Source organism: Peromyscus californicus, unplaced genomic scaffold, assembly GCF_007827085.1.
Source record: "Peromyscus californicus insignis strain IS unplaced genomic scaffold, ASM782708v3 Scaffold_6__1_contigs__length_162567912, whole genome shotgun sequence".
Lineage (NCBI taxonomy): Eukaryota > Metazoa > Chordata > Mammalia > Rodentia > Cricetidae > Peromyscus > Peromyscus californicus.
In genome coordinates, this window is record NW_026294584.1 from 14,651,418 (window position 1) to 14,666,356 (window position 14,939).

Below are 14,939 nucleotides of genomic sequence, written 5' to 3' on the forward strand. Positions count from 1 at the left end.
CTAACCCCACAAAGTTGCATTTTTCTACCTTACTATCCTTCTCTTCCACTCATCTTTAAAGGAAAGGAGGACTCATCTATTAAGTAGATATCTCTGTTCTCTTGCTAGTCACACATCTTTGTTCACCCCTTTTTAAAATTAAGATAATTTTTCATTCATTTTACACACCAAAGATCCCCCACTTCCCTTTTCCCACCCCCCAGGTTCCCCGCAATCCACCCTCTATGTCCCCCCACAAGAAGGCAAGGCCTCCCATGGGAAGGCACATCTAGTAGAGGCAAGTCCAAACCCTTCACCCTGCCTCAAGGCTGCAAGAGGATCCCATCATAGGATCATAGGTAGTGGGCTCCAAAAAGCCCTCTCATGCACCGTGGATGGATTCTGATTCTACTGCCAGGGTGCTCCCCAAGCAGATCAAGCTGCACAATTGTCTCGCCTTACAGAGGGCCTAGTCCAGTCCCATGTAGGTTATACAGCCATTAATCCAACTTTCATGAGTTCCCACTAGTTTGGGGGAGCGGGGGGAATGAGAACATAAGGGAACAGGATGGTCGAGCTGGCATAGGGTTGTAGTGGGAAAGCAATGAGAGAGATATCATAAGGGAGGGAGATATCATGAGGATTGAGAGAAATCCGGTGCTAGGGAAGTTGTCAGGAATCTCCAAGGATGACCCCAGCTTGGACTACTAGAAATAGGGGAGAGGGTGCCTGAACTGAATTGGCTTGCCTCCGTGATTTTATAGGTGAATATCCTAACTGTCATCACAGAACTTTTCTCCAATGACTGTTGGAGGCAGATGGAGAGATCCACAGCAAAACACCAGGCAGAGCTCCAGGAGTCCAGGAAGGGAGAGCGAGAAGGCATTCTATGAGCAAGTGTATCTGAACCATGATGGGGAAACCTGCAGATGACCAACCCAAACTAGAGGGAACTCATGAACGTTCACCCCTTTTCATTATCAGAGTTCCTCCCGTGGCGTTCAAGGCAAAGCCTCTTGGTATTTGCGGAAGCAGAAAATGAAAAGGAATCCCTTTACTAAAGTTTTTGCTGCTAAACCCTGAGAAAGTTAATGCTTGTTTAAATATTTAATGACATAGTGTCTCTTGTCAATGAAAATTTTCTTCTTATATGATAGAAGAAATTTTTCTACTTAATTGGGTTTAAAAGTTCCCTGAAGCTAGAGCAGAATAGAGCTCTGCTGACAAATGAAACCACTAATAAGGATAAAGTTTCCACCCAGAGTTAAAATTGAACATTTAACCTAATAGCAGATACAATCAGGGTCTTCCATGGCTTTGTGGGTAGAAATAAATCATTCTGTAGAAAACAATTTTTAAAGATAATTTAATTTAACTTTGACTAATTCAATGTGAACTCAAACTGTACAAAAGCTAAGAAACAAATAGCTAAAAATCCAAGAGAATTGTTCCGGGAAAATAGTCACATGGAGTATACAGAGGAAAAACATGAAGAAAATGTAATTATGACTTTAGCCACTGGTCAGAAATAATGACTATTTGCAATAGGAAAAAAATGAAGAGTCAAAATGACAGACCCTGAAAGGGCTGCACAGTTTGTTTCTCATTAACACACAGCAGCTTCTGTAGTCACCTCATTACCAAGGGGAGTTGTGCAACTCTCAGGAGTCCTTTATGTCATCATCTTAAACCCTCGACCCAAGAGTGCCCCAGGTTTTATTGAATAGTTTTATATTTGGAGGAGTCAAATCCACCAAGAATAATTCAGACCCATAACAAAATTATATGTTAATGAGATCCATTCTCTTAGTTATCACTTGATTATTTTCCTTCTACGAGTACAGACAGCCCACTACAACCCACTAATGTTTATCTGCTCTAACGTGCTGTCCCTTATAGCATGTGACTTTATATCATCCCCGCAGACTGTCAAAAAGTCTATTTAGAACATGGATTTTTGTTGTTGTTGTTGTTGTTATCTTATATAGTGGTCTGGGGAAGGAACTAATTCAACATTCACAAACACCCAAGTCTCCACTCCACTAAGCACTTTCACAGGAATCATGGAAATATAAAAAGAAAAAAAATGTTAATCCATTTTAGCTTTGAATTTTTTCATTTTTTCTTTCATCTCAAATGTTACTCCTGAATCAAGATGGGGTTGGTGACTTCCTTTCTTCTACAACAAGGTTTTAGCACTAAGTTCAATACTCATGATGAATGTAACTAGCAATGTACAGACTAGTGAAATCCTAAATGTGGCTTTTCAGCTTAGAGGAATGAAAAAAAGAAAAGGTGTCTCTCAAGAATGATTCTTTTCTAGAAAAGGTTGTAAAGCAAAAATGTTCTATTTCTGGCAGCCAAGAATTAGGAATATAATTTTAAATACGTTGTTAAATATATTTTGAATGTAGTTATGTGATTTGATAAAAGGTGGATAGTATATTTCTTTCAAATTTACATCTATGTCATTCATGCATTTTAATTTTCAGAAGCATAGAAATTTGATCCTTCTACTAACTGCATTTTCAAAGTTAAGAAATGGCCCCATCTAATTCATTGCTCTGCTGTTGTTCTCAAGGGCAAGGGATAGGGATATGAACTCTCACCCTGGATCTGCTATTGGTCACCGTTCTTAAACTTGAGGAAGCCAAAAATTTTCTCTCTAGTAAAATGTCCTTTTCAGGAGGGTATCTATGATCCTTTTCAGCACAGGGTGGTTCTTCTCTTAGAATGTTCTTATTTTAAAATGGAACCACAGAAACTCCTCTTTAAACTGCCTCAGTACATAGCACCTGCACACACACACACACACACACACACACACACACACACACACACACACTGTAGCACAGCTTACTGATACTTGTAATAGGAATAAATACAGTTGTTCTTAACATTGAAGTGGCTGTGATAAACTTCCACAGTTGTAAAATGTCATAGTCTTGGAGGGCTGCACCATTATTCCTGTCATTCACTGTGACAGAAATTAACTAGTGCTAGTTTACAGCTAATCAGCCTACTGACTGCAACTGATAAACATTTTCAGCTTATTTTCCAAAATAAGCTAATATTTTCCAGAGCTCTTTAGAGTATTAGATTGGCCTTTTGGAATGTCTTTATCTCAAAGGAACTACTTCTTTTCATATGTTTCTCTAACTTTGACATGCTTTCCCAGGTTGATGCTAATATGTCAAGATTTGAGACCTACAGTGTCTGTACAGTGTACTTCTTTTTCAATTGTAGACCTTCCCTGAGTTTGAAAGCAAATTACCTACTATAATGTTACTAGTTAGAAACCTGGAATAGTGAGCTTGAAAGAGCAGTTCAGTGTCTTTGTGAGAAGAATCACTTTTTAAACCTCTCTGGTTACAGATCAGTGTACCCAGATAAAAAAAAGCTTATTATCACACACATCAGCATACATTCAGGACAACCATGTTTCTGTGGGCACTCACAAGCATCTGACCCATTTATCCTTAGAATGAAGGCCATTGGCTTCATGCTATTTGATTATATAACTGCAGGAATTTCCAAGCCTGCTTTCAGCATATGGGCAATATGTAGAAAGCTCTATTCGACTAATATTAAAGTATATTAGAAGCCAAATGAATGTGAATTGCTTTATAATTACTGAGTCTTTTCTGAAGGAAATATGTTTGTAGTCAATTCCTAACCAAAGGTGAACCAGTGTCTAGGTCATTATCTCTGAAAGAGCATTTGTTCAACTGTTCCAGCTTTTGAATTAATAAATGGTTTGTAACTGGTTTTGTCACTAGCAACTTTTTAGAAAAGTAGTTACCTGACATTTTTCATTGATTTCTCTTATGTTAGAAAATGAAATGTCAGAGACTATTAATTGCATTTTTACAGTAAGTAGCTGTATCAGGAGTAACAGCTAAATGAAATTGTTTCCTGTCTGATGCACAATGAACATATTCATTTAAATGTATTCAATTTAGATGAATGTAATATGTCTATATTCATTATAGTTCTACCTATCTGTGAGTTGAATTGATAGGGAGGTAATTACTACCTCTACAAATGGTGTAGTATTTTCACCAGTCTGAAGCAAAAAAAAAACCCATTCCTTTATCATATTCTATACACCCACACAATAAATACTTTCTAAAATCATAACCTCAAATACAGAAATTTTCTCTTGAATTTCAGGTGGACTTAATGTTTGTAAATATAGTCTGTCAATAGTTCCCATTTTCTTTGAGGTTGCCCAGGGTCGTTCTTGTCATATGGGAAATGACGGAAGGGGAGTCTAATAAGTCCCCCACACAGTGAAGCCCTTAATTATTCTGCTTTCCTACAGCTGTGCTGCAGTCGTCACATGACATGGATCAGATTATTTGCACACAGTAATTGCTTTTCCGTAAGTTTAATGAAGGAATAACTAATGAAGTGAGATTTATTTATACATCTTTTCCTAACTGTAAGAGTATATTTTCAGAGTACCTCAGAATTCCTATAAATCTCTCCAACTCTTTCCTGTTCTGCACAATGTTGTGGATTTTGTTATTAATTGATAAATATAAATTAATGTATTAATGTGTTGGTTGAAATGAAAAATGTATCCAATGGACTCAGGTATTTAAACATGTGGCCCCAGAGCACTGCTTGTGGAGATTTTGGAAGCTTTAGAAGACAGCACCTTGCTTAAGAAAATACATCACTAGGGGAGGGCTTGGAGGATTTGTAGCCTCTGACCCTTCCCCTTGAACCATAAGCCAAAACAAACTCTTTCTTCCATGACTCACTTGGCCATGAAGTCTTTCATCATAGCAGCATAAAGTAACTAATAAAATTGTTATTGGGATACACAATCTTTTACATTTCTGTTTATACTTTATGTTGTAAAATTATATGGTTTTCGCCCCATCCTACATAATTCAAGATGTCCAAAATCTTCCCTTTATCCTAGTCTATAACAAAACACATAGCAATCAAATACATTCACTCACTTATTCCTTACACTTTTTCATGTATGTATTCTTTTTTTCTTTTTTTGGTTTTTCGAGACAGGGTTTCTCTGTGTAGCTTTGCGCCTTTCCTGGGACTCACTTGGTAGCCCAGGCTGGCCTCAAACTCACAGAGATCCGCCTGGCTCTGCCTCCCGAGTGCTGGGATTAAAGGCGTGTGCCACCACCGCCCGGCTCATGTATGTATTCTTGATGGACATTTACTATCTCTGTTCTTTGTCTTCCCTGTCCAGGGATATTGTCTCATTTCACTGATGAAAGCTTAGATGTTTGCCATTAGAAACTAATAGAACTTGAATGTTGGTTAGCCAGTATCTATCAAAAATAATTTATTAACATGTGTTTTTATTGTTTTGTTGGTTGTTTATTATGCATAACAATCTACAACTTTAAAAACCTTTGCAATATTATATTTGTATAAGACCAGTAAGAAATATAGAAAGTTAAATACAGAAGAGGAAGAGTGAAATGATAATAAAGGTAACTGAAAGAGTCATAAAGAATTACATGATTAACTATGTAAAAATAAATACAAAAGATGTAAGTTTGTGTATACATCAACATATGTGATTAAATAAAAATTACCTATATGGGCTGACACATGCACACATACACAGATATACACACACACACATATACACACACACACACACACACACACATATATATATACACACACACACACATATATATGCACACACACACACATACTCACACAATTAAAGGTAAAGAGGCTATGGAGTTGAATAAGGGCAAGAATAGGTATGGGGTAGGAGTTGGAGTAGGGATTGGAGAGGGGGCAATGATGCAATTACATTACAATTTCTAAAAATAAAAAAAATTATAATAAAAATATGGAAATTATATTATCTCTTTTGTCTTATAATTAGACAAACATGCATAATTTAGCAATGAATCAATAGCTGCTGTTATGATTATCTTAGGACGTACCTGGTATTTCCTCATTTCCTTTCAAAATATTTTTTCTGTTAGAATTGGATATTAATTAATTTTAGAAAGGATGAAGTTGGTGGTCTTGAATTCTTACAAACATTTGATCTTATCGGAGTGAATGTATTTCTCAAAATAATGCCTGTTCACTTGTAGTTATTTGGGATGCTTTTCCAAAATTAGCAGTTACATAAGCAAGCTTGAGATATTTAATTATTGCTTCATATACACAAATACAATAAACAGGCTGGCATTTGACCAGCAACTCAGAAATTTGTCATTCTTTCCAAATTAGAATTGAACTGAATTGCTGCCAATGTAGGTTTCCCAGGGACAATTTCACATGTTTAATGTGATTTCATTCATTGCTTAATGTGAACATCTTAAATGAATCATTAATAAGAAGAGAAAAATCTCACTTCATAATCTTGGAATTGGTTGACATATCTTCCCAGAACAAAGACAGAGAGTTCCAACTTTGATGATATCTGATTTCAAGTATGAAAAACTCTGATCATCACTCACAATTAACTACAAGTCAAAACACTAATTGCAGAGACTAGAGAGGCAGTGTAAGTCTGGAGTCCACATCTCTATGTGTTACTCTTTGCTGGTTGCAACTTTGCATTTCTGTGGGAACTTTTTAATAGATTCCCTAATCCTTCGGATCTTCATTTTAAAACTATTTTAAAAGTTCCACTTGTTTGCAGTCACACCCACTTAGTTCCTCTAGCACTATTTCAGCAGTGTTCTTCTCCATGGAAACTGACGTTGGCAGGACAGCCTATGATATCTACAAATGCCATGGGAAATGCATCATTTATCCTTGTTGTCTGTCTATGTATTGAGTTTCTTTTAAGTAAGAAACACTGTGTTAGACTCGATAAATACAAAGACCATTCCTTTAATGAAAGAAGCGCATCACAAGTTTAAGGAAATCAGTATTAATAACGCTAATATAATTAAGCTGGTATAATGCTGTCTTTACTCTGTGTGTGATTGCTAAATAGTCCAAAGACAGACAGACAGACACTAAACAAAACAAAACAGAGCAAAAAATCCCAACCTGTTGGCAGAGAGAGGGTGACTAACACCCAGCCTAAGGCGTGAATGAGTCACAAAACATACATGCTAGAAAGAGAAAATAAACTTTCCTCTGACCTCTACATAAGCATCCTCTGACACACAACCACACACATACACACATATGCACATACACCAATAAAATATAAATGTTTTTAAAAACTGGGTGTTGTACTGTAGTCATGTAATCCCTATACTCACACTAGGGAGGCAGAGAGATCATCTTGATTTTGTGACTAGACTGGTTCATGTAGTGAGTTCTAGGCTAGCTCAAAAACTGAGACCTTAAATTAACAACAGTATAATAATCTAAAACCCACAGAAATATGAAAGCTCTAATTGTATGCAAAACTATTATTTCTATGTTTTGTAAAATATGGTAGTGAGAGAAAGATAAAACTTTTCTTGTTTAGAATTCCATTAAATTTTTGCTTTGCAGACTTACAAGGGTATAATTTTAATGTTTTTGATAAAACATATCTTTAATGATACAAACATGTCAGACATGCACATAAACACACATACACACACATACACACTTAAGTATACACATACATTCACACACATACACATGCACACATACATACACACATGTATACATACACATGCATATTCACAAACATGGGCCCACACATATATAGGTACAAACATGCACACAGGTGAAAACATGCACATACACACATATACATATAGACACATGCACACACATGTGCACACTGAATATCAACATAGAGAAAGACAGGAAATTGCACTTCACTGTAGTAGTACTCTTTCATTAAGACAGCCAGCCCCCAAATAGTGACATGGAGACTTATTATCAGTTATGAAAGCTTGGTCTTATCTTAGGCTTGTCACAATAACTCTTATAACTTAAATTAACTTGTTGTTATTAATCTGCATTCTACCACGTGGCTTTTTGCCTTTCCTTTATTCTGTACATCTGATTCACTCCGTGTCTCGCTGGTGTCTCCTGCATGCCTAGATTTTACCCCTCTGACTTCCTCTCTCTGTTCAGAAGTCCTGCCTAACTTCTCCTGCCTAGCTATTGACCATTCAGTTAGTTGGGAACAAGCCTAAATTAAAGGTCAAGCTTTTAAAGCTAATAAGTCTCAGTGTCATTTTGGGGGAGCTGGCGATCCCACAAGAGAAAGCCTGACTACACTTCACTGAATTCTTAACTGTCATTTGCTATAACAAAAGGCAGATTAACAAGAGAAAAGCCAAAAGCAGTTTGATGACATGCACACTCTATATTATAGAGAGATAATCTAGACAATAAGTTTCTGGACTCCAGCTTCTGAAGTTTTCTTAGACTTCAGGTTTAAACATCACCGTCTTTGAAGTAAAGAAAGAAGTGCTCAGGGAAGTTCTGATTAAGTGCCAAAAAGCACCATTGATTTGGTAGAGTTAATTCTTTCCCTTTAATTAAGAGCCTCTACCTGGAGAGGTGGTGGACCGGGGGATGGCAGGCTGGGGAGATGATTCAGTAGACAAAGTACTTGCTATGCAAACATGAGGACCTTAATTTGGATCACTAACCCTGATGTAGTCCATGGCCAGTGCTGTGTGGGGCAAAGACAGGAGAATCTCTGGAACTTGATGGTCAGCTTGGCCAGCTTTGGTAGGGGAGAGGACACCAGCCAGCTCCAAGTTTAGTGAGAGACCCTGTTTGAAGGGAACGACCTGCCAGTGATAAAGTCAGCCCAAGTTCTCCAAGGGTCTCTGTACATGATTGCACGTGTGATGCACACACATGCACACACATCATGCTCCTCACCACACCCAAAGAGAGTCTCTAGTGGTTTAAAGGCCCCTGTCTCTTCTGGGTATAGAAAAGTAGAAAAGTAGACATACTTACAAATGGAAATTCCTTTTATGAATATAAATTTCTCTTCACAAGGTAACATTTGGGAGCTACTCCTCTGCATGTGGTTTCTCAAATGACAAGCTGACAGTTATCCTCACTCTAAAGACACATTTTGATATTGTGTGTTTAGGTTACGCTTTGTCATAGTCTGGAGTGGTGCTTCCTGACCCCATTCTGCATTAGTGTTGCACTGTACTAACTACAAAAATTATAGCACTTTTCCTCACATCAATCTTGCTAACTACTTATTATTATTCCCCTTCATTTATTCTGAGAACTCTTCGGTACTTGAACTATTTTAAGGTACAGGCTGACATTCAAGGTTCTCATTTTTCAAAAACTAAATTACTTTCTCTGTATGAATAAAATGAAATAAATAATCATTGAAAGCATGTTTCCATTATTCAGTTTGTAACAAGCTACAAGAAGAAACAGAGGCCAAAAAATTTTATGAATCAGCAATATCTACTTATTTGCAACAAGGGGAGCATGCTTTTTGGGGACCAGTACAATAACAGAATATTAGAATTCTTAAAGCAATGAATCGCATAATAATAAAAGCTCAAATGCAGGTTTTTATTCATTTTGAGTTGCATCCTCAAATCAATCAGGATGTAAAATCAGCAATGAGTTTGCTCTTTTTTCACTTTATAATCTAGGTCCATATTCACAACCAGTTAACTGGAGCTGTGGACATATGCAGCAGCTAGCTAATAACCAGGTCATTGGAGCAGCTGTGAGTACAGGAATTAATAGCTCTTAAGTCAGGCTGACTTGAGCATAATTCCAAGCTCTACAACATGGTCTGTGTCAAAATGTGTGCACCCTTCCTTCACATGCTTAATGAGACAATCATAAAACATAGTTTACTGCAAAAATTAAGCAAGATGAAAAGTATACAGTATTTGCACAATTTTGTACAATGCTAGTATACAAGAGGCATTCCACAGTTTCAGTGGGCAGTAATTACTGTGATAATTGTGATCATTGCAGTAATATGATAGTAAATATTCAATCTTCTAATTAAATGCTATACTTTGTTAGAATACCTGCCAGCTTACAGACACATTTATTATACACATGACTATAAGATTCTTGGTACAAAAAGTATATATAATCTCTGCTTGCACCCACAATATTAATTATACATAGTAATTAATTATACAGAATTATTACCAAGTCACAATATAGAATTTCCATTGCCATTTACTTAATTTTTTAAGTAACTTGTTAAGCAAGCTATCATATTCACACTATAGTTAATTGTCAATATTTTAAAGAATCATAGAGACTGATAAACAGGGAACTATCATTGGTATTATAATTGCTTCATGCTCTTCACGTCCAGAACTATCCTTCTCTATAATCCATATGAACAATCTTAGTAACTGTAAATCGAGGGTTGATTTCCATCTTGTCTTCTTATTTTACTCATTTATCTTTTTAAAATTTACAGATACTGGTAACAGATTGTTATTTTTACTACTTTTATATTTATTCTGAACCTTCAAATGTGTGTACAGATTGTATAATATCTTTAGAAATTAAATACCATCCTAATTTACCATCAGGGCTTTTAGATCAATAATATTACCTTATCATTAAATTAAAAGAAAACACTAACTAGTACCTGCTTACTGAGTATTTAATAGAGGGAGAGAAAGAAGGAAAGACAGAGACTCAATCACTTTCTCCTTTTATCATCAATTATTCTAGTTACAATAAACCAGAGAATCCTCTGGAAACAGGTGATTATCACTGTCCTAATTTATGTTTGTTTGTTTGTCTGTTTTTTCAAGACAGGGCTTTTCTGCATAGCCCACACTGTCCTAGAACTCACTCTATAGACCAGGCTGACCTCCAACTAACAGATCTACCTCCCTCTGCCTCCCAAGTGCTGGGATTAAAGGTGTGTACCTCTACTGCCCAGCTATAATTTATGTTTTTGCCTCATTGCATATAACTCTGTCCTGCTAGAGTGTAAATTGTATGAGACTATAAAACTTGTGAAAATGTAACACTTGAAAGTGTCCCTATAAGGGATTCTTAGATGTGTGAATACATAGTGATTGGCAGTGTGAAAATATGGATAGATGAGTTGATGGATGAGGATGAACCAGTAAAGATTATCTTCAGCTTTACTATTCATAGTGCTCTGATTTGATACAAATCATTTAACTTCTGAATGTCAGTGATCTACTTACTAAATGACAGGTTTGATTTAAGTGATTTGTCTAGTCTGAGACTACCCACCAGCTTTCTGGTACATGTTGCTAAACTCAGCTCCATCTTGCTAGACAGTCTAATTTCACCCTTTAGAATAGGCCTGAGGCACACTGGGTAGATGAGCTGGTAGACCACAAGTGTCTTACAAAGCAACCTTTACTGTCTGTCTAGCTGTAAATTAAGATTTTATGTTTGCAAATATTCTTAAGGTACCCCTCTTGTTTCTATATTTTCTCCTTGTTCTCTTTCTCATCATCCATCAATAGTTCCTACCTCCTGCTTCAGCTTCTTCATTTACAATGCCTGGGCTCCAATCCCCCATATTAGGTTTATATTTTTACCTCTGACTTTGCTGGACACACTTGTATATGAACTATATTTGTGTGTTTGGCTGATGTACTATGTAAACTCCCTTATCTATTTTTCCTCTCTTCATAAAATGACTCAAATATTGTCTTTAGGACTTTTTAATGGTGGAGAATGTAAGAATTTATACATCTTTTCTTGGTATCTAAATAAAGTAAGGAATATGTTGTATAATTTGGTCCTGTCATATTGTCAGATGAAAGCATGCCCAATAAATGCCATGTGGTTTTAATTCTTTAAGATAGCCTTAAGTTATTAAACATGGAACCAAAATCCATGTGATATGATAATTAAATGAGTTTTATAACTAGGTTAAGAGGAAAATACAAGAATTAACTAGAGGAGTCTTGCTGCTGGCTAAGTTACCATCCTCTACACAGTCTAGACTAATATAAAATGCATACGTGCCATAGCTCAACCATTAACTTTGTTATTTCTTTCTCTGCTGCATGAGATTGAGGCAATTTTAAGCAATGGACCAATGTTAATGGCAAAGGCTGTTGTTCTAATGTCATAATAACTATGATTTTCCTAAAGTAATTCTTAGAAAGAGGAAAGAGGAAAAACAACAGTAATGATTGCATGAGAATAATGGTTTCCCTTGATGCTAAGCTTACTAATTCAAGAGGACTATCACTACTTCAAAGGCATCCTTCGGTGCCACTTATCACCACACCATCAGGCCATTATCCTGGTTCTTTGAACAACTGGGTTTTTGTACACAAGCCAGAGTCTGATTTTCTTACTAGATACAGATTATTCAATCGGCTTCTATCTTGTGTTAACTTTGAGTGTTCTCCAATTCTTCTGTTCTCTGAGAAAGATAATCCAGGCATTTGGTTTATTCTTCCTATTTGTTAAGGCTGCTCATGCCCTTATTCTGTGTGGTCATTTGATTTATCATTTTGATTAAATCTGAATCATGTGACTGTGGTGTTTACTAATAAGGGAGATAGCCATAGATTGTTTAGTTGAAATCTCTTTACCACCTTCTTATTTGGTATGTGACATCTGTCAGCACTAGACAATATATCTATGAAACAAATATGATCATTGTGGTCATCCATATTAACATGTAGATGACAGAATTTGAGAGCATTTTAAGTAAAGGCAGTAGGCATGAATATATTTCCATTACTCATTAATTTATCCTAAATGTGTACCTGTTTCTAGGCCATACACTGTGTTGTTTAACAATGTAGGCACACACACTGAATTAATTAAATATTTTCTTGAATTTAGTGGCACAAGAAACATGTAAAAAGATGGCATGTTTGGTGATAGTCAAGAGACTGAAGTATAAATCTGATGATGTAAATTAGAAAGGAAGCATTACAACGTAGTGGGGATGAATGTAAAGGGAAATAGCAAATCATTGTCATTTAATACCAAGGCATGGAGCAAGGCATGGGTTGTCTAGTTCATATCTCTTTGCCATTTACTTATTTGGTTATGTGTGTGTTGTCTGTGAATATTGGATAATATATCTATAAAATGAATGAACACTGTGTCCATCATTATTCCCATGTAGGCAGTGAGATAATTTGAAAGCATTTTAAGTAGATAACTGATATAACCAAGACTATTATAGATGAAATATCATAAAACATAAAGACAATGGTTTTGTAACACATGAAATAATTATAACAGTGGGATCTAACAGGTTCTGGAGCTTTAGAAGACATTGGGTTGAAGTCAGTTTCAGACTGTATATGAATCAGGCTTCAGCAATAGAGTGAGTAGAGATATCCCTGGGATGTTCAGTGTGAGGAGTTGATTGGTTGGGGGAAGGTAGTATTGCATGGGACACAAAAATGTAATAAGTATATGAGAGGAAGAAATGTATGGTGGAGGTAAAGCAGAAATGGACAGGGATGTGTTTGATACTAGGCAGAATTACAACTTGGGATGTATTACTAGAGAAGGATGAATAATGTCCAGGCTGTAGCAGTAGCCAGAGGACCACTTCTGGAGAATCCCTGTGTTCACTGATAAGTTAGCAATGATGCTACACTGAAAGCTACTCCCTTAAGGACATGAACTTTCAGTAGGTCTGGAACCTCAACATTTTATTTTAGTCAGATTAGATTAAATACTAGCTTGGTTAATATGAAATCTGCCTCCTATCAGAGAAAACTATAACTGACATTTTTGCCCTTTTTAAAGGATTTTGCAGAAAAGGAGAAGTCCACAGCGAAAGCTCTGGAAGACGCAAAAGCGAATTTTTACTGTGAATTATGTGACAAGCAGTATCACAAACACCAGGAGTTTGACAATCATATTAATTCTTACGACCATGCTCATAAGCAGGTAAGCCAAAGTGGGAAAAAATTCCTCCCTTCTCCTTGATTTATAACTTCAGGGCAGAACTGCAAGGATTCAGCCTTATTTATTATCATCTAAGATTCTGAGGTGAGATCATTTTATGTTCGTTTTCTGTGAAAGGTTGTTTTCTGTTCAAATGTTAGGCATTGTCATTTTTTTTAGAAGTACCATAAAGTTAGAAGTGAACTAAGAGATGCCCTAAGAGTAGTGAGTTATGTAATATATATAATATATATATACATATATATGATGTACATATTATATATAATGGTAAAGAGGTATATATATGAAATACATATATGAAACCAGGAACCAGTAAAGCAGTTTCACATTCAAAGTAACCTAAGTAGTTAATGGCAGAACTAAAGTATTTGATTAGTACACAGACAGAATAGAAGGCAGACTTGATGTAATCCCTCCTGATGTTTGTTTTGTTCTTCTCCTTCAAATATTCCAAGGTGTATTTGGAAATACTGGGTCTGAGAATGCATCAATACAATAAAATTATTATTCAATGATTGAGCCATTTCAAATAAAATTTTTAAAAACTCAAACCATATAAAGTCAATAGAAAAAGGCAAGTATACATTTTTCAGTTCATTTTCTTTATAGGTCACATAAGTTGTTCTCGTTAGATTTTTCCTTTGCTGGCTAAGGTATGGAGATGTTGATGACTTAGGAACTATGATTGCCATATTCCTGTGGCAAGGAAAGAAAATTCCTATGGCCAAACGATTATTAATAAGAGTTATAGTGGCAAATGGAGCTGACACATTGTAATCTCTGGGTAAATTTTGTGTAAATGAGATGAAATCTTTTCTATCATTTATGGGATAAATGCTACATATGTGTCCTTGTGAAATACAATGCTGGTCATGATAGAGCTTCAGTCCTGATGCACGGGATGTATATATATGTGTATGTATATATATGTATATATATACATATATATATATATATATATGATTGTATTTACCTGACATAGGCAAGGTGGGGGGCATCACTATTTCAGGGTTGTAATGTTCAGCTCTTGTGTGTATTATTAGCACCTTGGAATCTGTTGATAAGAATGATTAGTGGAATCTCCTCTAGTGGTCTAATTTGATAACTCTGATATAGGTCTCTGATATAGGTCACTGGATCTTGTGGTT

The 14,939-nt window shown here is 36.0% G+C and overlaps 1 protein-coding gene across 1 annotated transcript in view; it reads left to right on the plus strand.

The window, feature by feature from the left end:
- Positions 1–14,939, plus strand: part of Znf804b (zinc finger protein 804B) — a 517,244-nt gene that overhangs the window by 400,286 nt on the left and 102,019 nt on the right. The window contains exon 2 of the mRNA XM_052720265.1: positions 13,630–13,773. Coding sequence (XP_052576225.1) covers positions 13,630–13,773 — 144 coding nt within the window. The remainder of the gene's footprint in view (positions 1–13,629; positions 13,774–14,939) is intronic.